Source organism: Bos javanicus, chromosome 26 (assembly GCF_032452875.1).
Source record: "Bos javanicus breed banteng chromosome 26, ARS-OSU_banteng_1.0, whole genome shotgun sequence".
In the NCBI taxonomy this organism is placed as follows: domain Eukaryota; kingdom Metazoa; phylum Chordata; class Mammalia; order Artiodactyla; family Bovidae; genus Bos; species Bos javanicus.
Window position 1 is genome coordinate 38370888 of NC_083893.1, and position 26030 is coordinate 38396917.

Sequence of the window (26030 nt, forward strand, 5' to 3'; positions counted from 1 at the left end):
AGAAACTAATAAAAAATGATTACCTAATGTCTGAGAGCAGACAGGGAGACAGGCGGGAGTAAAACTTCTCAGTGTATGCTTTTTAATATCTTTATTTAAAAAAAAAAAACAAACCTATATTAGCTCTTCAAAACTGAGTAAGTAAAATTACTATAGCATTAAATGGCCTCATTCTGTGTATGAAAATAGTATCACTGTTAGAAATACTACAGTTGATGTCAGAAGACACCCAACCACTGGACATGAGGGAGAAAAGCCAGCTGTTGGCATGCAGACTCTCCCAAGGCCTTTTGTTCCTCTCCCACGGCCTTTTGTTCCTCTCTCACTTGCCACAGAGAAGGCGGGCTCGTGAGCCTGTCTACATAGCTTCCTTCTGACATCTGACCGAGCCCTTCCACCGTCAGCTGCCCACGAGGTGGATAATGATCGGTGGGTTACTCAGTGGCCCCTCTACCACATGAATACAGATGCCTTCCAATGCCGGGACACAAAGGGAATAAATGCCAATCCATGGGCCAGCAAAGAACAAAGGACCTGCTTTCTTTTCTTACTGGTGCTGAAATGAGAAACTTAGAAACAGTGATCTTGATCAAGGCTGGTGTTCTGAGACTGAATGTGGCCTCAGAAACTGTGAAAGAGCGTGGCCATCCCCTGCCCAAGCCAGAGAAGTGAGTCAATACTCAACCACTGTTTGTGGTCACAACTATGCCTCAGGGAGGAACCCAGGTGTCTTTCTTGCCACAACTTTCTCCCTTTAATGTGAGGGATTCAAATAAGAAAAGACATGCAACCATGCTAAGGAGAGGGCAAGGATTATGAAAATTATAAAGTTCTACTATACCCCCCAACGATCTGATTACAGAACAGGGTGCTTTCCCATGAGAAATCACACAATTTTTGCTGAAAATACACACTTTGAAAGATTTTCTGGGATAAAGCCAGGATACTGAATTGCAACTTTCAGAAACATTAGCAAAGAGTTTATATCAAAATCAAGGGAGGTGAATTTTGTGGACACATACAAGTGATATCCTACTTTTTAAGAAGAAATGACTAGAATGTAGTGGAAAAAAATGGAAATATGAAAAACACAATCTAAAGCCTGCTTACCAGTTTAGTCATAAAACTAATCCTTTGCTAGTTTAGTCATAAATGTACCTTATAACTGATCATAAAATTTTGACAAAGTTTTTCCAAATATTCAAAACGAGTATAAGAGGATCAAAGCTGGAAGAGCTCTTCGGAGGCTGCCCAGACTAACTGCCCACCCGATGAGAAATTCCTTCTTCAAAATCTACTTAACAGCAGCTCTCATAAAGTCAAAACCCAGCTTCAACACTTTCACAGACAAGGAGCTCACCACCTCAGCACCGGCCCTATCAGCAGGTAGATGTCTCCCATTCTAAGAACCTGGCGTCCCTCCCCCACCAAGCCAAACTGGCCTAAGGAAATGGACACATTTTATCATGAAAGGAAAGGAAAACTTGCCTCATGAAACCATTCTGTATAAGTTCTCTTTGAAGCTTCTGATCTTGAGCAGCATATTCAGACAGTTCAGACTCCACCGCACGAGGGAGAATGTTTGGAATAAATTTAGAAAACAGAGTCGGAGCCATCTGAACCCACTCTGTGAGGGAAGGAAAAGATTCATTAAGGAAATCATACAATTTAAGTAGAAAAGGAAGAACTTTCTTCCCAAACAACAAGATTATAAATTAAACCAAACTTAAAATGGGGAAAAAAATTAGTGCAGCCCCTTCTGATAAAGAGGTTAAGTTTCTTTTCTAAATGGAATTTACCGAAAGAGGATATTATACATTTTACTGATTTAACCAAATTTAACAAAAAAATCCCTAGAGAATTTTTGAATGAACCATCTCAAAAATTCTAAATGTGGAAGAAAACACGAGGGAAATAAGCAAAGAATTCTGAGCAGGAGGGACTTAGAAGGAAAAGATTTGGTGGAAATACTTAGCCCTGTGGAACATTAATTTAAAAAATACACTGGCCTAAGAATAACAGTACATGAAGTAATAAGCAGACATATTTTTAAAGTACCATAAAAATGGGGAGGGAGGTGGGAGAGATGACGGGTAAGTACTTTTAAAATATAAACCAACTTTGACTCACATTAAATTACAGCAAATTAAACATATATAATGGTGAAAGAAAGAGAACTAACTGGTAATCAAACTACTAAGGAAAAGATAAAAGATCAAGAGAATAATCTATAGAAAAAAATTCATTCATCAAAATAAATAGACAAAAAGAAGTCTAAGGAAAATATCTGCATTAGACATGAGAAAGATAAATTAGTATCTTTACTGTAAAGCATTTTCTCAAATCAGATACTCTTCTCCTTACTCAGTGAACACGAAATATAAATACTGCCACTTCTGTGTCCTCTTGGATTAATCTAGTCCTTTCAAATTTTTCCTTTTGGATATATATATAGGCTTCCCAGGCGGCACTAGTGGTAAAGAACCCAACTGCCAATGAGGGGACCTAAGAGACATGTGTTCAATCCCTGGGTCAGGAAGGTCCCCTGGAGGAGAGCATGGTAACCCACTCCAAGTATCCTTGCCTGGAGAATCCCACGGACAGAAGAGCCTGGTGAGCTACAGTTCATAGGGTCGCACAGAGCAGAACATAACTGAAATGACTTAGCGTGCGCACGCGTGTGCATGTGTGTGTGTGTTCTGGCTGTATATATCAAAACCCATAAAATTTCAATGCTCTATTTAATCCAGCATGCTCACTTTAAAAACTGTAATCTAAGTAAACAACTCTAAATCAGAAAAACAAAGCAAAACACATTTAATGCTATGCAATGCTGGATCACTGGCAAGTTAAAAAAAAAAAAAGCCTAGTAAGAGAAAAGTTAAACTAGAGATGGTGAAAAACAAACAACAAAAAAACCAAGCACCACAAACACTCTCAAGGTGATCCAATCACCCTTTGTATCAAAATGTTCTCAACAGTGTCCCTTTTTCTAGCTCAGTTCAAATGGCTTTAAAAAGTCTCAGGTCAGTGCCCTGGGGAACCACTAACCCATATGTCAGAGAAGGCAAGGAGTCAAACCAGTTTTACATACTCCAGGCAATCATTAAAATGGAGATAAAGAAACAATGAAAAGTGTTTGTATTAAATGAAGAAGAGCAAGATGGGATCATGGGAACTATTCCTAGTGAGCTTCTAAAGACTAGATGGAAACACTTTTAAATAGCAGATGTCATCAGAATCTCCAAAGACTAGGGCCCAGGAATCTACAGTTTAACAAACCTTTTTGGGTGATTCAGATGCATCCATTATATAAAAATCAGCACTACTGTAATGAAAGGAACCTTTACATTTAAAATTCAATTTTTAAAATATTTTAACCTTAATCTGTCAGGTGAATAAAACTGCTTTAACAAACTAGGAAGACAATGGATACTGGCAAGACGAATAAATGTCAAAATAAGTTTAAGAGTATCTCAGAAAATAGCTAGGAGAGCAAAAGGTTCGTCTATGATAAAATTCACCTTTCCAAAAGGACAAGTCTCAAACACAGAATTCTCCTCAGAAGTAGTACGATCCTATTACAAGAGCTCAAACCTGGATAAAAATAGCATTTGGATAAACATGGATCTACAAGTTTTTCTACCATTGACTAGTTTTATGCTATAATTTTGTTACTAACGATAAAAGCCAGAGCTGATAAAGCTGCTCAACTATGGAGGCAGAATTTAGAAATCTGTCATACTGTACTTGGATGTCTTCCAAAATAAAAGAAAAAAATCATTCATAATCTAGCACTAAAAGAAAAATTCATGAGTTACTTTCACCACACTTAGCAAAACGAAATTTAAAATTCTAAGAAACTAGAAATTCATCAGTTTATTGGACACAGGCAATACTTTTAATTTTATATAAATAATTATTCTGTAGGAATATGTCTAAAAATTATGAAGATTAGAGCAAGAACTTATTCCAATCTAAGTCACATTACATTTGAATATTCTAGAAATCATTAATTGTTTAAAGTAGCCTGAGAAAGAAGGTGCTTCTGGTAGATCACAGTCTAACCCTAATATCACAGTTTTTACTTGGTTTCCAATTTGGTAAGCTAAATTCTGCTATATCTTTTAAATTAAGTAAGTAAAATATTCAGATATCAGTCCATTAAAATAACCACTGGACCCAAATGAAAACAGTAACAACAGCTAATATTAGCATGCTTATTACATTATCAGGTACTGTGCTAAGTTCCTTAGATCCTGTTTTATTTCTTTCAATCCTCAAGTGACAGAATTTCACAAAAAGATAATTACTGTCCAAAAGGCATCCTTTAAGTTTCTAGACTGGCAAGTATTTTTCTTTTCTCTTTCTTTCTTAAGTAGCAGAGAGAAAGTACACTCCCAAGAAAATATGAGAGGAGACTCTGAAAACCACAAGCAGTCAGAAAACAATTTTCTACCCTGAATTTCGGCAATCTCTGTCCTATGGACATTTTTTAATTGGCTAGACCACTGGGATAAATTTGAGGTGCTGGGTTATAAACAGAAATCTATGTATAAAAGCATCTGGAGAATCCTTTAAATTCAGTGTTTTTATTATAAGACATATATTAAGATAACTTACAAACCATGCCTTGAACACAGTGATCTTTGATTTTTGGTTCTGCTATTCTATCTCCCTCCTCAAAATACCCTTGTATAATTTTATCAGAACTTCTAGATTCCTTGCAAGATATATAACAGGCCTTACAAGATGGAGCTGTGAATATGTATGCCTGGGCATATTTGCAGTATGAGGTAGAAGGAGAACCTAACAAAAAAAGAGATTCATGCCAGACACAAGATTCAACTGTATCTAAAGTGTCTCCTACAAACGATTTCTTGTATTCCCTAAACTATCTGCTTTTCACTAGTATAGAAAGATTTCCAAGTGAGATCCTGAGTTTACATTTCACAATAATGAGTATCTACTCAACTTTCTTCTGTAACAAACCCAAATACCATTAAGCCTCAGAAAACATGGAGAAACACTATCCTCTCACGAATCAGGCTGGAATTGCCATAAACAAACAAATCTAACCCCTAAACAAATGGTGAATGTTTACCTGGTCTGAGAGTATACAGGCCTTTCACAATATTTGCCATAGTTGAAGGTGTGACCTGAAATGGTGTTGACTGGGCTTCTAAAAGTAAAGCTGAAATAAAGAGAAAACGGGTTACAAAAATGATGCAACTCTTATTGATTGTCAAGGTTTCGTTTTCTATCACCATTTCGCCCAAAGACTGAAGGATAAACAAGGATAAGAAAAGAACAGCTTAAGAGGGTAAAACAATTATTTATACACTAAATTTCTTCTTTTTAAAAATTAATCCACCACAGTCGAGTTCCATCTACCAAGTAAATATGTGCTTGTCTGTTGAAACACTGATGGAAATGATTCGATTGATGGAGGTTCTGAAAATAAGCAAAGCTTTATTAAAGCAACAGTACTCACGGTACTTAAGTGCTGCTGCTGCTGCTAAGTCGCTTCAGTCGTGTCCGACTCTGTGCGACCCCATAGACAGCAGCCCACTAGGTTCCTCTGTCCCTGGGATTCTCCAGGCAAGAATACTGGAGTGGGTTGCCATTTCCTTCTCCAATGCATGAAAGTGAAAAGTGAAAGTGAAGTCGCTCAGTCGTGTCTGACTCTTAGTGACCCCATGGACTGCAACCTACCAGGCTCCTCCGTCCATGGCGTTTTCCAGGCAAGAATACTGGAGTGGGTTGCCATTGCCTTCTCCAGGTACTTAATTGAGTGAGCTTTAAATACTTCACATTAAGTTCATGATTTAAAACACTTACATTTGGGGAATGAAAGTTCTCTAACTCCCTCATCTCTAACTCTTTCAATCATTTCCCTTTCCCCCAAATCACCATATATTAACTAACAAATACTCATGAAACTTGGGGTAATTTTAGTCTAAGCCAGGCTTATCAAATTATTGTTTTTTCTATTCACACCTTTTTAAAAATGGAAATGCCATCTCACTTGTTCAACATTTCTGTAGTTTCAAACATGCAATGTGTGTTACATTTGAATTCATGTACTAAAGGCCACAGGGTCACTGGTTCAAGTTTTTCCTTCTGATTTTATCATCAGTAGATAGTTACAATTTTGAATGGCATATATAAATTTAAAGGCTAACAAATGCTAGGCAATGCAGAAAAATCACGTCTTAAAAAGGAATGTTTAAAAACTGAAATTCTAAATTTTAGTTTCTTGGAGTCTCTTCTACTCTACTAATTTCAACATGACCCCAAACCCAGACTCTGTCTCTGTTAATTCATCTTCCTACTTTTGGACCAATCATTTGGCTTTCAGTAAGTCTTGAAAGTGAAAGTCGCTTAGTCATGTCCGATTCTTTGCGACCCCATGGACTATACAGTCCAAGGAATTCTCCAGGCCAGAACACTGCAGTGGGTAGCTTTTCCCTTCTCCAAGGGACCTTCCAATCCAGGGATCAAACCCAGGTCTCCCGCATTGCAGGCAGATTCTTTACCAGCTGAGTCACAAGGGAAGCCCAAGAATAGGAGTGGGTAGCCTAGCCTTTCTCCAAGGTATCTTCCCAACCCAGGAATTGAACCAGGGTCTCCTGCATTGTAGGCTGCTGTCCACGGGGTCGCAAAGAGTCGGACACGACTGAGCAACTTCACTTTCACCTTTCACTTTCATGCATTGGAGAAGGAAGTGGCAACCCACTCCAGTGTTTTTGCCTGGAGAATCCCAGGGATGCGAGAGCCTGGTGTGCTGCCATCTATGGGGTCACACAGAGTCGGACACGACTAAAGTGACTTAGCAGCAGCAGCTCCTGCATTGCAGGTGCATTCTTTACCAACTGAGCTATCGTCTTATTCCCAACTAACTCTACAGGTTCAGTCATATAGTCATTATGTCATCAAATACATACATTTGCAAATAACCTCTACATAACTATAACCACCTATGTCAAACTTGATAGCTACATAAGGAAATGATAAATTCACAGATTAAACATAAAATGAATACAAATTTAGGATGAATTAATTGAAAATAATCACATTCAGTTACAAAAAGATATAACATTTCAATAAAATCCTCTCCACTTAAAATTGTTTATAGAAAGTCTTTAATTAAAAAGTAAAATTTTCTAGTTGAACTCCCCTTTTAAGTAAAACAAAATGGGAATTTGAGGGAGCCATACATGAGAGAAGGGACAAATGTATGTTCAATTCTCATAAGCTTTAACTTTTTTAATAAAAATAAGGAAACTGAGAGGATACTGTGCTATTTCAAAATACTAACATTATCCTTCTAGAATTATCGGTAACAAAATTACAGGCAAATGAACTCCTTAACATTAATAATATTTCCCCCAATGTCAGAGGAAAACAAAAGAGGCAAGTATCACTCCAGCTATGCAGGCACTGTTCAGAGCCTGGCTTCTCCCAGCTCACTGGGTGACCTTCAAGTCACATTTCAATTCCTCAGTGTCCCGCTATAGAATGAGGCTTTAACACTTCTTGAGATATGATTCGCAAGATGTCAACATTGGGGTTCAGATGCCAATGCTCTCTGAGTCAAAAAGGAAAACCTGCTAGTGTCATGTCATCCCTCCAAGACGGAACACTTACGCATTAGGCTGTAAATGTGCTTTTCTGCAACATGTTCGGTAAACAGCTTTATAAGGTCATCTTTTAAGTCTCTGTTAAGCTTGGTTTCGATGTAAAACTTATTCTGAAATGGAAAACAAGTTATTTTTCAGGGCATCAATTAGAGGGAAATAATTAGTCTAATGAACTCAGGCACTAAAAAATAATTTTAGGAAACAATTCATAAAAGCATCAATTAAAACATAAAAAACCAACATCAGAAAACAAAAGCTCTGCCACTATTACAGTCTTCCTAACATGGGAGTTTAAAGCACATAAAGATAAAATGCTATAAATCATATAAAAGAACATGGAAGATACTCAACATTAACTAGACAGGGATGTAATGGGCCATACTGTATGACCAGCACTTAATACGCCCTTTTATATGACTACATCATCATCCAAAGGCAACACCAAGAAACACGAGTGATAGGTATGCTATTTAAAGATCCAGGCTTAAAGCAGGCAGTGGGCATGCACCGGTTGACTCCCCTACATTCCACTTTAATGATTAGTCCGAATCATTCAGTTTACAGCATTCCTTCCGGATGGGTAGTCTTTGGTTCAAAGGCAGACAAGTGACCCAAGGTAACCCAAGCAGACCAAGGGAAACTGAGGCTTGAGTGAAGAGTACCTTACAGTCATCTTACAACCATGTGGAAAACAAGATGAAACATATGTAAAGCAAAGAGACAAAAACAAGCTAAGCCTTTGGTAACACTGCTGCAACTACAGATTTAACCAACCCTGGAAACGACTTCATTTCTAGAATTTTATAGCAAGAGATAATACTTTTCTTTATTTATCTACATCACTTTGAATCAAGTTTTCTGTTTCTTACAGCCAAAAGCATCCTAATTAGAATGACTGGAAAGTCAAAAAGACTAAACTCATTCGTGTTTAAAAATGCTAACTCCATGTACAGGAGTGGAATATACAAAGAGGAATATTAACAAGTTGCTCACTGATTCACTCAATTTTTAACATGTTTTCTTTCCTCTCTGATATGTTTTATTTCCCCTAAAATAAAGAAGAAAACACTTGCTAATGAAGAAATACAACACACTGCTTTACATCTTGCTTTTTCACCTTATGTTGTAGCTTGAAAAGATTTCTCTCAAAAATAACATAGGGACATGTCATTATTTTTGACTGTATAGTTTTCACTGTAAACATCCTTCATCCATTATTTAAACAGTAGTCTCCCACTGACAACACAGATTTCTCCCAATGACCTGGTTTTTTTCTCCCCAGTAAAGCATATCTTATGGACAACAAATCATTTTGAAGTTTGGTATCACACACATAGCGACCTCTAAGCAATAGAATGTAGAATCAATCTAACAACTCAACCTAATATTAACGAGAAAGTGGGACAATGGTTTCTAAAGGCTCTTCCATTCAGTACGAACACAAACATTAAGATCCTATAACTTTATATATTTAAAACGTGGGGTGGGGTGGGGTGGGAGTGGAGAACACGTCAGCAAAATCAAGAGACTACAAATTATACCCATGGCATAATCCTCCAAATGAAAGAGATCATTAGAATGAAAGAAAATTTTATTGTTCCACTTTTTATGGAGTTACCTCCTTGGCATTTATTATACATCATGTTTTTAGATACATGTCTTAACTATACTTTCTGAAGATAACAAATCTTCGTATATAGGAAAGATTTTATTTTCTTACCTTTATTTCTTTATCTTTATTTTCTAAGCACAGTATTTTTTATATGGTAGAAATAAAATAAATGCTAATTGAGTGACTGAGATTAAGTAATGCCTAATTGTCTATTTCAGCAATGGTACTTATGAAATTTTAAAACAGTGTACACAAGGCTAAATAAGTTTTCTATGTCAACACTATCAAATATTGCTGAAAGAGATTAATTTGCATTTCTAACATAATAGTAAAAGAAAAATAGACTATACTTAATTTTCTGCATCTGTTTGCACTTAGGCCAATAAACCAAGGTATGTAGAGAGGGAAAATAGCTCCAACTTACCATATATATGAAAAGAGGCACAATGCTCTGCAATGCTCCCATATATTGTCCAAGAGCTATATTAAATCTTTCAATATAGAGGTCTGGAGGGCTGGCCTGTGAAAAACAACATACATGGGATCATTTTGGGAAACCAGGTATAAAGATCTTCCAGCACAATCTAAAATGCAAACAGAACTCAATCAAAATTCATATTGAGATTCACAATTAGGAAAAGAGGAGGCTTATATCCTGAAGTTTAGTTAAAAGTTTTATCTCTATTCCAGTATCTGTTATATAAAACTAAGGTTTGATTTAGTTGTCTTTAAAATTTGTGTAACTGTACCACCTTAAAAGGCTTGCTCTGTTAATAAATAAAAATGTAAATTCATAATTAAGATAAATGATACAATTTTTTAAATTACCACTAAACTATAGACATTTACTATGGGAACCAAACTATATCTGGGCTTGGAAAAGAGGAGGGGGGATTCAAGGAAATGGTATACTATATACTTATAGTATACTTATATACTTATAGTATACTTATAGTACACTATATACTTATGTACTATATACTGTATATTTAATATACTATAAGAAAGGCCGTTGGTATTTTGTAATTATCTTTGACACAGTAATATTCTGAGTTCTATACTAACTAGGTTGTAAACCACTCGCGTAGCTAACCAACTATAAACCTCATCAAGCCAAAAGAGGGTCCATATACATCTGCAGCTCTGGAGAGCAGTTAAAATAAATATAATACACGACTGGCACTTAACTGTTATCAAATATCATGTTGTAAACCCATCAAAAGAGAACACTTCCAATTTCAGTGCGTGTTGTCGAGTGTGCCTGCCTGCATGCCTGCAAGCTATGTGTGAACCCACACGCAAGTCCTAGCCAGTGAAGCTGCAAGCAGAGGCTAAACGAGGCCACAAGAGCCCTGCTCCTAAAGAATTAGTGTCCTTATAAGAAAAGGCACCAAGGGGTTCATTCTCTTACCCTTCCTCTCCCTTCCCTCCCGCTAAGCATACTCAGAGGAAAGTCCACAGGAGCGCACTGCAAGAGGATGGCTGCCTACAAGCCAGGAAAAGAGCTCTCACCAGAAATCAAATCAGCTGGCACCTTAACCTTGGACTTCCCAGTCTCCAAAATGGTGAGAAGTAAGTCTCCACTGCTTTTTTTGTGTGTGTGTGTAATAAAGTTTTACTAAAGTATAAAGGAGATAGAGAAAGCTTCTGACATAGGCATCAGAAGGGGGTAGAAAGAATACCCGCTTGCTAGTGTTGACAATGAAGTTATATACTCTCTAATGAATCCAAAGAATGTCTGGAGGTTGTAAAGACCTCATCAGACCTACTCCCATAATTTACATTTTAAGATAACAGAATTAGCCAGAAGGTTTAATCCAAAGACTGTCCTTAATCTAGAGACTGTCCTCAGGCAGGATACATTATTGTTATATAATCCTAAGGAATGTGGAGAAAGAAAAAAAGTTTGTCCTTTCTTCCTCCTTGAGAATTCCAGACCCCTCTCTCCTTGGGGACCCCTAGATTTCCTATCAACCTGCCTAGGAAATGACTCTCTCATTCCCCCTTTTTCTTTTAGGAGAATTATGTTGCCTAGGGAAAAGGGGCGTCGTTCTCGTTCCATAACTGCTTCCGAGCTGACAAGGGGCGTTGTCCCTAAATTGGTGAGGCAACATATTCTCCTAATCCTCATATTGAGGATATCTGATCCAGGGGCCCCAAATAGTAGCTGGAGGAAGCTACAGCAGTAGCAGGAGTTTGAGCAACCATTTGTAACTTAAAAGCTTTCATGCGGCTAGAAACAAACCCAGTTATACAATTACAGATGCAGGGAGCAAACAGCAAAAACAAAACAATCAGAATCAAAATTAAAAGTCACATTATGTCCATAAAGTACAAAGTTGCACCAGTCCATTTTAGGGTTGGTAGATGTCATGAGATGAAGAAGAGGCATCGCATGTGATTGTTGTCGAAGGTATTCACAGACTTGGAGAAAGTCTTTTCCTTGAAGTGGGGATGTCCACCACGGGAAACCTTCCACTGACGAAGAGGGGAGCACTCCGCAGACCCAGCAGTTAGACCGATTGTGGAATGCAGCATAAGAGTGAGCCCAGGACAGGAAGACATTGTCTTGAGGATCCAACAGCAGACTCACGATTTTTGGAGTCAGCAGAAGTAGACTCACATAGATTATCAGGCCCATCCGCTGCCCTTTGCTTAACTCTAGAGTTCGGGTCAGAGCCACAAGCTCCGCTAACTGAGCACTGGTTCCCTGGGGGAGAGATTTTGCTTCTAAAACCTGTTCAGCAGTCACCACGGCGTAACCTGCTTTACATTTTCCATCCTGAACAAAAGAACTGCCATCTGTAAATATTTCCATGTCAGGATTGTCTAATGGGGTATCCTTTAGATCCTCCCAAGCTGCATAGTTCAAAGTTAGGAATTGAGAACAATCGTGATCAGGTGTTTCATTTTCCTTCTCAGGAAGGAAAGTGCCAGGATTTAAATTTCCACAAACTTTAAGCTTAGCTTCTGGTCCTTCTAACAACAATGACTGATACTTAAGAGGCCTACTGTCTGTCATCCAAATATTAACCTTAGAATTTTTTTTTTTAAATTTATTTTAAATTTTTAAAAGAAAATCCATCCTGAACCCTCCTCCCTCCTCCCTCCCCATACCATCCCTCTGGGTCGTCCCAGTGCACCAGTCCCAAGCATCCAGCATCGTGCATTGAACCTGGACTGGCATCTCGTTTCATACATGACATTTCACATGTTTCAATGCCATTCTCCCAAATCTTACCACCCTCTCCCTCTCCCACAGAGTCCATAAGCCTGTTCTATACATCAGTGTCTCTTTTGCTGTCTCGTATACAGGGTTATCGTTACCATCTTTCTAAATTCCATATATATGCGTTAGTATACTGTATTGGTGTTTGTCCTTCTGGCTTACTTCACTCTGTATAATAGGCTCCAGTTTCATCCACCTCATTAGAACTGATTCAAATGTATTCTTTTTAATGGCTGAGTAATACTCCATTGTGTATATGTACCACAGCTTTCTTATCCATTCATCTGCTGATGGACATCTAGGTTGCTTCCATGTCCTGGCTATTATAAACAGTGCTGCGATGAACATTGGGGTACACGTGTCTCTTTCCCTTCTGGTTTCCTCAGTGTGTATGCCCAGCAGTGGGATTGCTGGATCATAAGGCAGTTCTATGTCCAGTTTTTTAAGGAATCTCCACACTGTTCTCCATAGTGGCTGTCCTAGTTTGCATTCCCACCAACAGTGTAAGAGGGTTCCCTTTTCTCCACACCCTCTCCAGCATTTATTATTTGTAGACTTTTGGATCGCAGCCATTCTGACTGGTGTGAAATGGTATCTCATAGTGGTTTTGATTTGCATTTCTCTGATAATGAGTGATGTTGAGCATCTTTTCATGTGTTTGTTAGCCATCTGTATGTCTTCTTTGGAGAAATGTCTATTTAGATCTTTGGCCCATTTTTTGATTGGGTCATTTATTTTTCTGGAGTTGAGCTGTAGGAGTTGCTTGTATATTTTTGAGATTAGTTGTCTGTCGGTTGCTTCATTTGCTATTATTTTCTCCCATTCTGAAGGCTGTCTTTTCACCTTGCTAATAGTTTCCTTTGATGTGCAGAAGCTTTTAAGTTTAATTAGGTCCCATTTGTTTATATTTGCTTTTATTTCCAATATTCTGGGAGGTGGGCACCTTAACCTTGGACTTCCCAGTCTCCAAAATGGTGAGAAGTAAGTCTCCACGGCTTAAACCACTCAGTCTGCAGTACTGTGTCATGGCAGACCAAACAGACTGTGTTTTACACAAGTGTACCCAGGTTCTATTTCACTTTGTTCTCCGAAGCGAAATTAATTAGGTACCATTTTAACATTGAAGAAACACACAAATGGGCAAGGATTTGCCAAAAATGAGTGTGTTAGGAGATGACATATCTGGGTCTTCCAGTTCTGAATTGAGTCTTGGGCAAGGAGCTGGGGTAACAGGCATGGCACACAACATCACACAAAGCTGATTCCACAAAAGGGCTGACTCGTACCCGTCTGATAAGCTGATAACCATTATCATACACAGAAAGTCTGGCTTTCAAACAAGGCTACAGAGAAACACCACACTGAAAGACTCCTAAATATTAAATACTGAGATTATAAAACCATTTCAGCTAAGCTGCTTTAGAAAATTTCCAAACAGTTCAATAATATTTTAAAATAAAATTTAACTCTTTTTTTTAGTTCTGCTTAGAAAGAAAGAAAGTGAAGTCGCTCGGTCGTGTCTGACTCTGCGGCCCCATGGACTGTAGCCCACGAGGCTCCTCCATCCATGGAATTTTTCAGGCAAGAGTAGTGGAGTGGGTTGCCATTTCCTTCTCCAGGGGATCTTCCTGACCCAGGGATCGAACCCGGGTCTCCTGCAATGCAGGCAGACGCTTTACCATCTGAGCCATACTTACTTCTAAGTCATCTCCCATTACTGAGTTCTTACATAGAGGTTTGGTGCACACTGTTTTAACATTTATTTTTCTTAGTCTACTGCAATACATCCAACATTTTTCTATTTAACTTCTGACGTAACTGAGGCTCAGAAACAATCACTTGACTGTAGTCTACTGCTAATAAGCCCAAGAATTAAGACTCAAACACTGTTCAAACTCAGTCCTGCATCTATTTATTAGGTAGGTACAAAAGTAACTGTGGTTTAGCATTGTTGAACTTTGCCGTTTCATACTGGAATACATTCTTAAATAAATGTGGTTATGTTATACATCATTTTAATGTGCGTATCTCGATTTTTTTGGCTAGTGACTTACTACTTGGTGTGTATTTCATATTTATTTCAGACTAGGAAATGATGTTAGACGAAAAGCAAACTCAAGTGATTTTCTTATTAGAGTTCAAACTGGGTTGTAAAGTAGCAGAGACAACTCTCAACATCAACAACAAACCCATTTGGTCCAGGAACTGCTAAAGAACGTACAGTGCAGCGGTGGTTCAGGAAGTTTTGCAAAGGAGATGAGAGCCTTGAAGATGAAGTGTTAGTGGCCAGCCATGGGAAGTTGGCAATGACCAACTGAGAACATCATCAAAGCTGATCCTCTTATAACTACACAAGAAGTTCCCAAAGAACTCATCGTTGACTATTCTCCGGTCATTCAGCATTTGAAGTAAATTGGAAAGGTAAAAAAGCTAAATAAGTGGGTGCCTCATAAGCTGACTGAAACCAAAAAAATTGTCATTTTGAAGTGTCATCTTCTCTTCTTCTATGCAACAACAAACCATTTCTCAGTCTGACTGTGACATGCGATGAAAAGTGGGTTCTATACAATAGGCAACAACCAGCTCAGTGGCTGGACTGAAGAGAAGCTTCAAAGCACTTCCCAAAGCCAAACCTGCACCAAAAAAAGGTCACGGTCACTGTTTGGTGCTCTGCTGTTGGTCTGATCCACTACAGCTTTCTGAATCCCAGCAAAACCATTACATCTGAGAAGCATGCTCAGCAAATCGATGAGATGCATCGAAAACTACAACACCTATAGCCAGCACTGGTCAAAAGAGCCCAACTCTTCACCACCACAACGCCCTTCACACAACCCACGCTTCAGAAGTTGAACGAACTGGGCTAGGAAACTTTGTCTCCTCCTCCGTATTCACTTGACCTCTCATCAACCAACTACCACTTCCTCAAACATCTTGACAACTCTTGACAAACATCTTGACAACAGGGAAAATGCTTCCACAACCAGCAGGACACAGAAAATGCTTTTCCAGAGTTCACTGAATCCCAAGGCATGGGTTTTTATATTACAGGAATAAACAAATTTACTTCTCATTAGCAAAAGTGTGTTGATTATAATGGTTCCTATTGTGATGAATAAAGATGTGTCTGAGCCTAGCTATATTTCTTGGGCTCCAAAATCACTGCAGATGGTGACTGCAGCCATGAAATTAAAAGACACTTGCTCCTTGGAAAAAAAGCTATGACCAACCTAGACAGCATATTAGAAAACAGAGACATGACTTTGCGACAGAGGTCCATGCAGTCAAGGCTATGGTTTTTCCAGGAGTCACGTATGGATGTGAGAGTTGGACCACAAAGAAAGCTGAGTGCCGAAGAATTGATGCTTTTGAACTGTGGTGTTGGAGAAGACCCTTGAGAGTCCCTTGGACAGCAAGGAGATCCAACCAATCCATCCTAAAGGAAATCAACCTGAATATTCATTGGAAGGACTGATGCTGAAGCTAAAGTTCCAATACTTTGGCCATCTGATGCGAAGAGCTGACTCACTGGAAAAGACCCTGATGATGGGAAAGACTGAGGGCAGGAGGAGAAGGGGACGACAGAGGGTCAGATGGTGGGATGGCATCACCGACTCAATGGACATGAGTTTGAGCAAGCTCCAAGAGTTGGTGGTGGGCAGGAAGCCTGACGAGCTGCAGCCCATGGGGTCACAAAGACTGAGTGACTGAACTGAACTGACAATGATTTAAGATTCACAGTCCAAAACTGCAATTATGCTTGCACCAACCTAATACAATCAATTTTTAGCACTTCGAAACTTAGAGAAAAAAATTCAAAATTCCAATTTAAAGCACTGTCTTACCTCTATCCTTTCACATCCTGCTTTCACATCCTCCCATGCAGCTACTAACAGCTCCCCAACAACATCCATGTGCTGCTTAGGCCTAACTGCCTACACGTTCTACCTCTTCCACCACACCCTAAGACTCACCATGGCTAACTCCTCCTACTCATTCTTCAGGATCTGTGTCACTTCCTCAAAACTAACTGAGATATATGGCCCTTCAACTGGGCACCACCACACTTACTTCCTTCTCCACTGGGTGGTCTCTGTCACTAAACTTTCAGACCCTAGAGGGCAAGATCTGTGTCTTGTCTTTACATCTCCAGTTGCAGACCACAGAACCTGAACATCATAGGTAAAGATAAATGTTTTTGGTGTGGTTATTTTTGCATTTAGAACAGTCTTGCTTATATCTAAACTTGTTTAAAACTAATCTGTGCTATGCACTCACTTGGTCATGTTAGACTTTGTGACCCAACGGACTGTAGCCCACCAGGCTCCTCTGTCAATGGAATATTCCAGGCAAGAATACGGGAGCAGATTGCCATTTCTTCCTCTAGAAAACTCTAATCTAGCCTTTGTTTAAATCTAAATTGCTATTTTATCATTTAACAAGGTTATATGACAATTTACTTATTTAGCCTTTTGAATTTTGATTTCCATACATACAAAAAAAAAAAAACAAGAAAAATACTAATGTGCCACTTCCAAGATGTGTTGAGAATCAAAGAAAATAATGTGTAAGTGCTCTGAAAAATGTCAATTATTACACATGTACATGCAAATAGTAAACCCCTTTCTGAATTAACTAATACCTCAGAAAAACTTATTAACATTATTAAAGGCATTCTCTGTCAACTAAAGAAATTGGGGAAAACGGTTCCACATTATGGGCAAACTTTTCACTATAACTAATCAACAGAATCACATGTAATATCTTTCTCCAAACTGCATCAAAGAACTCTGGAAATATTTCAGCATTCAAAGAAATAAAATGTATAAGTATTATATGAAAAAAGAAAATCTGAAGAGTTTTTGCATTAAAATAATTTTCTCTTTTCATAAAAGGATATTTAATCTATCCAAAAGTTAAAAGTATGAACACTGATCAAAAGTCATGCTTAACAGCAGACAGAATAAATAAAATTGAATTCCTTAGCTATTCTTTTAAAGAATTCCCAAAGCCTCAAAGGTTATAAGTGTTAGAAAGTACTTTTTGTACTGAATCAAATGTCAAAACAGTCACTTAGCTTTTATACTTCCAAATTTCATGTAGTACTTTTTTCAAAACCTAGAAAATACCTGCTGGTAAAAAAACTAATCAGATTTTTTTCTCCTTAAAACTTAAGTTCAGTATACTTTGGGCCCCACTGGGGAAACTGCTACCTATTTGATTTATATAATTTCACCATTAAGTGTATTTGAATTGGACAGTATGTGAAATTTTTTACCTCTAAAATATAAGCAAGCTTCATTTTCTTCACTAATAAAATAAGAAAAAGCAAGTCGCCAGAAAAATAACCATTATTCCAAACTTGCTCCAACTATCGTAACAGACTTATATATTCCCTGAAATTTGTAATATAGCTGGTAGGAATATTTTAATTTCTTCTTTTTTAAATGAGTAATGCATTCAACTGGTTTTAAACTCAAGGAAGTTCAAAAGTTTTAAAGGGAATTCACCTTTTATTCCTTCCTTACTGAACAAACCAACACTTAATTCCTTTATAACCTTCCAGAAGAATTTTACTTACATACAAGTAAATAAGAGCCCTATTTCTAGCCAGTGGGAACTTAGTGTATAACACAGGGAGCTCAACCCGGTGCTCTGTGACAACCTAGAGGGGTGAGAGGGGTGGGAGGGAAGTTCAAGAGGGAGGGGACATGTGTGTACCTATGACTGATTCATACTGATGTAAGACAGAAACCAACACAACACTGTAAAGCACTTATCTTCCAATTAAAAATAAATTTAAAAAAAATCCCACTTATATTCTTTTTCACATAAATGCTAACTTACAATCATACTGGATCTGTACTTTTCTTAACAATGTATCTTGGAGACTGTTTCCTTCTAGTGGTTCTCAAACATTGGGATGATGTCAGGAATCCTTTATACTCTTAAAAAGTAATTGATTATTCTAAAAGTATTTATAATGTAGGTTATTCAGTGCAGTTCAGTCACTCAGTCGTGTCCAACTCTCTGCGACCCCATGAACTGCAGCACACCAGACATCCCTGTCCATCACCAAGTCCTGGAGTTTACCCAAACTCATGTCCATCAAGTCGGTGATGCCATCCAGCCATCTCATCCTCTGTCGTCCCCTTCTCCTGCCCCCAATCCCTCCCAGCATCAGGGTCTTTTCCAATGAGTCAACTCTTCGCATGAGGTGGCCAAAGTATTGGAGTTTCAGCTTTAGCATCAGTCCTTCCAATGAACACCCAGGACTGATTTCCTTTAGGATGGACTGGTTGGATGTATTGCAGTCCAAGGGACTCTCAAGAGTCTTCTCCAATGCCACAGTTCAAAAGCATCAATTCTTCAGCGCTCAGCTTTCTTCACAGTCCAACTCTCACATCCATACATGACCACTGGAAAAACCACAGCCTTGACTAGACGGACCTTTGTTGGCAAAGTAATGTCTCTGCTTCTCAATATGCTATCTAGGTTGGTCATAACTTTTCATAATAATAATAAAAATTGCATTTTAACAATTTTAATGTTAAAATACAGCTGAATACTTTATAAACTAATATGTAAATAACTATATTTTCCCCAAAAAAATTAGTAAGAAGAGTGGTATTACTACATAACATCAAATAAATTAATATCACCACCTATCTCATCAGAAAAGTCTTTTTAAGGATTGGGATATTATCAAAGTCATCGTGACAGATACAGGTTTTCCAAAATTCTGATTTTCACTTCAACGCTCGAATTTTACCATTGGCAAATAAATAGCATCAGTTGTTTTTCTTTAAGTGACTTGCATCTTTCCTTTTTCAGAAAATGTCTATTAAACAGCAGTCTAAATAACCATGAGGCGTTCCTGGTGGCTCAGACAGTAAAGAATCTGCCTGCAAAGTGGGAGACCAGGGTTCAGTTCCTGGGGCAAGAAGATCCCCTGGAGAAGGGAATGGCTACCCACTGCAGTATTACTGCCTGGAGAATTCCATGGACAGAGAAGCCTGGTGGGCTAGGGTCCATGGAGTCACAAAGAGTTGGACATGACTGAGGGTCAAACACTTTACTTCACTTTCACTAAATAACCATAGTTTGTCATTTTTTCAAATAATCTTTTAAAGGGGAAAACACTACCTAAACAGCTGGTTTAGCTCAAAACTCCTGTAAGTACCACAAGTGCTATTTCTCAAAACAATCTTTGCTACTTTAGTATACACAGCTTCCCATTTCTGCACAAAGAACATTCCTTTAAGTATATTCAAAGTCACAGTTTAGTAAAATTAAGACTTATCACTGTTTCATCCTGGACATTAAGTGAAATGCTTTTGTCTTCTGCTGTGAGTGTCAAGAAATGAAGATTCAAGCTAAGACTCCAGCAGTTTTACCCACCATTGCTTCTGCACTACCAGACCAAATAACATAGTGAAAAGGGAAGATGAGATCTTAGCATAATTAGAAAAACTGGTGATTTTACAGACCCCCTGAAAAGATTTCAGCGCCCCTCAGAGGTCCTCAAACCACTGTTTAAAGAAATCTATTCTTGTAAATACGGTGTTTGAATGTACTATTCATTTAAACAGTCCCCACTGATAGCTTATTGTTTATCTTTTATCACCACACAATGTTGAAATGAATTACTTCATACAGATGCTATTCTGCAGAGTAGTCTTAAGAAAAATTAAGTTTAAAAAAAAGGTAGAATTAGATAATCAAATATCATCATAAAAAACAAAATAATTTTGACACTTTGTTTTATAGAACAAAGCTGCTAAATATCAATATACATAAACACATATATTTACTAAGTATATTCCCCAGTTAACTTAATTTTGAAAGCTAGATAGGAAAGTCTGGTCAGTTACTCTAATTAGATGTATATTAATTTTTAGAACAGCATGACTTGTTTCATAATTTTACTAGCCAATAGAGGGCTTCCCCTATGGATCAACAGGTAAAGAGTCTGCCCTACAATGCAGGCGACCAGACTTGGGTTCAATCCCTGGGTTGGGAAGATACCATGGAGGAGAAAATGGCAATCCACTCCAGTGTGCCTGCCTGGAGAATGCCATGGACGGAGAAGCCTGGCAGGCCTCAGTCCAAAGGGTCACACAGAGTCGGGTACACTAGCACTAGACGCCAACAGACAAATATACTACAATCTAGGTCAGTACTGCCCCAAAGAATCTCCTGATGATGGAAATGTCCCGTATGGGTCATGTCCAATATGGCAGCCACTGGCCACGTGTGACTACTAAGCACTTGAAATGAATTTAGTAAGTTACATGTGACTAGTGGCAACCAAACTGGATACTACAAATGTAAAATACAAGTTCCAGAACTTAATAATTATATCCCTCCTCTTCTATCCACACCCTGTTTCCATCCCACCAAAATGAAAGATACACACAAATAAAATTTAAGAGTACCTGCTTTTATGTTCATAAACAACATAGTTGTCTTCAAATAAATAGCTTTCATACGTTATAATGAAATAGGGAGGTAGAAAGGAAGGAAAGGAAGAATGTAATAAACCTAACAAGGCCACTAACACATAATGTTTGTTGGAAGTAATACATATTCATTGAAATTTTTAAAAATCAAAAATGCAATTATAGAAAAATAACCACTACCAAGAATGGTAGATAACTACCATCAACATTTTCTTCTGTTCTTCTGTGTGTATGTGTTTTTATGGAATGAATTTTGTAATCTAGTATTATCACTGTGTTATATATACTCATTAACACCTCCCAGATCAAATACATTTCTACAATGTAATTATAATGACTATCTGGCCCTAGCAGTGTCTACTTCATCAGTCCCTCTTCACTAGACACTTAAACCAAGCTCTGCTATTTGTATTACCCAGGTATGCACAGTACTCCTACTCCAGACTGGCACTGCAGTGGTGCAAATGTGTTGTGTGTCTTCAGCAACAATACAATCTTACATTTAAACCAAAAGACACACCACTCCTAGCTTGAAGAGAGTCCAGGTTTGGGAATCACGACACATTTCCCCAGGCCACCGCTCTCCTAAGCACCTGAAAGGTTTATTAATGATGCAGATTCCTTTGCCACACTCCAATCCAAAGTCCAGACTCAGAAACTCTCCAGGAGTCTGTATTTTTAATGAGAACTTCAGGGGATTCTTTAGACAGCTGGCCCAGCAGCGGTTAAGCACTTAGAAAACTCTATCTTCGACCACTTCAAAGGAAAGAGAGGTGCTCTACGGGAAGGAAGTCTAAGGGATCCAAGGGAGGGTGGAACAGTAAGCACTCACTGACACAAGGCATTTACTGCATGACACAGGGACACTGCAGCTGCAAACTATACCAAAATCAGTAAAAATATGGTACACTAACATTTTAACATTAGCATTAAGACTATAGGTGAATTGTTTTTTTTAATTTAAGAGCTTCTTGATTATCGAATTCAGTGATTATGAAGTTATTAAAGTCTAGCAGTGAAGCTCTAACTCCACTTAGAATGCAAAAAGCCACCAGAGAACATCAGTCCTGCCCTGATAAGAAAAAGCTGGTCAACCTACAAAATCAATTTTCTGAGCTCAGAGACCTGACGTCACCATGTTTTACAACTGCAATGTCCAACCCCTCCTGATTCACACTAAGAACAGTCACAGTGCACTGTTTGAGAGTCTGAGGCCTTATCTACTGAAACAATAAAACTCAAATCCAACTCAACTACTAACATGACTGACTCAACTCCTCACACTAAGAGCCCAACAGAAGAGCGGCAGGCCCACTAGTAATAAGCATAAAATCATTTATGCCAGTCTCTACTATTGTTTCCATACACACTGTCCAGCATTCAATTAGAAACACCCCAAAAAAGCAAGAACACACACCCACTGTCAAGAGTTAAATGGCCAATAGGCCCAGACACAGAGATGCACACAAGCTGAAACTATCTTACGCACTTTAAAATAACTATGATTAATACACGTGATGATCTAGAAGAAAAGGTTGGCAACACGCATAAAAAGATGGGGTTTTTAAAGTCAAACAAATGCTAAAAATTTTCAAGTAGTTCCTTCATCTTTTAACATTTATCCCTTCTATTACCAAGCAGGACTTCAGCATTTTGGATGCCATACAAAGGGCCCTGAATGCTGTCTTAATATTTTCTGAATCAAAAATTCCTTTTTCTCTTTTAAATCTGCCTCTCTATGAATAACTTTAGCAAAAAAGAAGAGCATGTAACATACTTGGTCTAACTAGCTTAATCCGTGACTTTGCAGAGCACTTCCATGCTGCCGACAGCCGGGTTTCTCAAGGCTCCAGAAGCAAGGCTACCCTGAGACCGACAGACGCTACATACAAACGGAAGTTCTTTCCAAACAGACACAATACATCCATCTAGTGTTATATTCTCATCCATTCCCATTTCCAACGTGCAGATACTGCTTCCACAGTAAAATATGCAAAAAACTGTAAGATATGTACAAGGTAAATGAGTCTCAGGAGCTATTAAGAATTATAATGTATATATTAGATGCTCCTAATACAAATTGTAAGGATGATTTTCTAATTAAAAACAACAGTAAAAAATAAACTGAGTCTAACAGACGGTGGAAGACATTTCTTGTTTAGGCCTCTTAACTTTCAAAGTCAACTGCTACTATTACTACTGTTACCATTATATGGAAATTTCTTTCTCACTTATTTCTAAAAAAAAAAAAAAAGACTGTCTTTATTTTTCAAATACTATTTGGATCTGAACACTAAACAGAATTAAAATCAAACCTCTGTATTCCTGGATTCCTTTAGCTTACCCACACAACAGTGAGATAAACCTAGGTTCTAATCTCAGTTTTTTAACTGACAGGTGGTGGTTTAGTCAATAAGTCGTGTCTGACTCTTGAGACCCCATGGACTGTAGCCCACCAGGCTACTCTGTCCATGGGACTTCCCAGGCCAGAATACTGGAGTGGGTTGCTCTTTCCTTCTCCAGGGTATCTTCCAAAGCCAGGGATCAAACCCCGGTCTCCTGTGTTGCAGCTGGATTTTTTACCAACTGAGCTACCAGGGAACAACAAAAAACAGTTACAAAAGGTTCAAGGATTACATAATAGTGAAAATATCCAAAGAAGTCAGATGGACTCGGATGACTTTTCAATGTCCTATACCCCTCATCTCTTTGAACGATGAACAAAAATGATCTGATCACTTCTCCATATTTGCTTATTTTTTGAAGTAAACCTTTTTCCTTATCTTTTCCAATTTAAGTACATAACTCTGTCTTAAAACAAAAAGTTTACTTTAAAAAGAGTATAACTCATCAAGGTACTCTGTACACTCTGATAATAAACAACTGCAAATAATTATTATTTAAGTGATTTGACTCTCCTGCTCATCACAAATCCATTTTCCAAGTTAACTCTTTTAACTGTAACAGACGGTTCTAGAAATCTCAGCTATAAGGCAAGCACATTTTTTTTTATCTTTATCAACTTAGTAAGCGCTTTTACTGGATCTCTTTGGGGCCTGGTGGTCCTATTAGGACAAATGAAAAGAAAACACAGACTTGCCTTCAAAGGATGGTGGTAAGCATATTAGAACTATGGTCTGAACGCAAGCCTATAGACTGAACAAGGGTTAAGGCGTCTCACTGGCAAATTCCCTGAGATAAGAAAAACTTTGCTATAACAACTACTTTAAGTTCTAATTTGTACTTAAAAATAGATCTCCAAATAACTTATTCGGAAAGACTTCTTGGGAAGAGTTACTTACCAGTTGGCAGTAACAGCTACCTTACTTGAAATCTATGCAGAAAGGGTAACAGACATTGTTCTTATTATCTAAAAATCTGTTAACCTTTCTGCATAGTTGTAGAATATATGTATACACTTTGTAGTTCAACAGCTATAGAAATTATAGCCTCCAAAAAATACACAAAATTTCACAGGACGACACTCATGACAACTAGTTGAATTATGCTGCCATCCACTGGACAAAACACAAATGGCAAAGCAATTCTTGCTCTGATTTTTAAACACAAAGACAATCAGGTTCCATTTGTTAGCAGTTTTAAGAGTAAAGGATGTCAAACCCATGCAGTTCAGTTATCCAAATGGTAGCAGGGCAAAACAGAAAACAGAATCTTCTAGATATCATCAATTCAAGTGCTGATTTTATCAGTCAAAACACAACTCCCCAAACCTCAGTAACTCAACAGAACAGAGCTTAGATAAACAAACTGTGATATAACCATACAATGGAATGCTATCCAGCCAAAAAGAAGAATGAAGCATCATGCTATAATCATAAATAAACCTTGAAAACATGCTACATAGTTATTTAAGACAGATACCAAAGGCCTCATATTGACTAATTCCATTTCTATAAAGAATAGGCAAATCCACAGAGACAGAAAGTAGATTAGTTACTGCCAGTGGCTGAGAGGAGTGGAGATGCCGGACTGGCTACTAATAAGCGCCAGCTTCTTTCTGGGGTGAATAAAATGTCCTGACATTAGTGGTGATGTTGCACAACTTTGCGTCCACACGAAAACCCACTGAGTTATAACTTTCAAAAAGGTGAATGTCAGGGTATGTGAATTGTATCTCAATAAAAATATAATAATTTTTTATTGTGTTTAAAAGAGGAAAAAAGTCCATACAGCATACTTTTATTTCTCCCTTGTTTCATGCCCATCTTGAGTATAGCTCCATGCTATACTCACTTAGGGATCCAGGTTACAGGAGGCTTTACCATCTAGAGCACTGGGCAGAGAAGGGAAACATGGAAAATTGCACTGCCGATCTTAAAGGCTTCAGATCTTTGGGGGGTGCACACCTCACTGAACACACTTTCTCTTACAATTCACAAGCCAATGCACTTAGCCAAGTCTAACTTCAACAGGATTGAGAAGTATACTCTTGATTGGGAACATTTGGTTAACAGAATCAAGACCAGCATATTTACCTAATGAATTGTTGTTGCTGTTTATTTAGTCAGTAAATTGTATCTGACTCTTGTGCGACCCCACAGACTGTAGCCCGCCAGGCTCTTCTCTCCATGGAATTTTCCAGGCAAGAACACTGGAGTGGGTTGCCATTTCCTTCTCCAGGGGATCTTCCAGACCAGGGACTGAACCCACGTCTCCTGCATTGACAGACAGATTCTTTACCACTGAGCCACCAAGAAAACCCTACCTAATGAGTACTTAGTTCAAGACCACAACAGGCCAAGGAAAACAAAGTAAGTTAGGATCCTTGCCCTTAAGAAGCTCTCAGTATTGCAAAGGTGACTTCCTGCTGGTAACTAAATATATGCCAAGTGCTAAACTAAGGACTCTAGCAGCAACACAAAGTGCTAGGGCGGCAAACCCTAACAAGGGGACAAGGAGAATGCCCCCTCTGCAGAAAGGGAAGGAGGAAAGAAACAGCGGCCAAAGGAATTAAGAAAACACACAAAGATAAAAAGACAACCCCTGACCCCACCACCACCACCATCTAAATTTTAAAAGCAAAATACTCTTACACTATCTTGCTGAGTTCAGGTGCAAGGAGC

The 26030-nt window shown here is 38.2% G+C and overlaps 1 protein-coding gene across 2 annotated transcripts in view; it reads right to left on the reverse strand.

Annotated features, from left to right (window-relative positions):
* The window catches only part of CACUL1 (CDK2 associated cullin domain 1), a 76594-nt gene that overhangs the window by 16026 nt on the left and 34538 nt on the right, over positions 1-26030 (reverse strand). For both annotated transcript variants that reach the window (XM_061403621.1, XM_061403622.1), the window contains exons 4-7: positions 9680-9775; positions 7651-7753; positions 5105-5194; positions 1489-1627 (exon numbers count right to left, since the gene is read on the reverse strand). In XM_061403621.1, coding sequence (XP_061259605.1) covers positions 1489-1627; positions 5105-5194; positions 7651-7753; positions 9680-9775 — 428 coding nt within the window. The remainder of the gene's footprint in view (positions 1-1488; positions 1628-5104; positions 5195-7650; positions 7754-9679; positions 9776-26030) is intronic.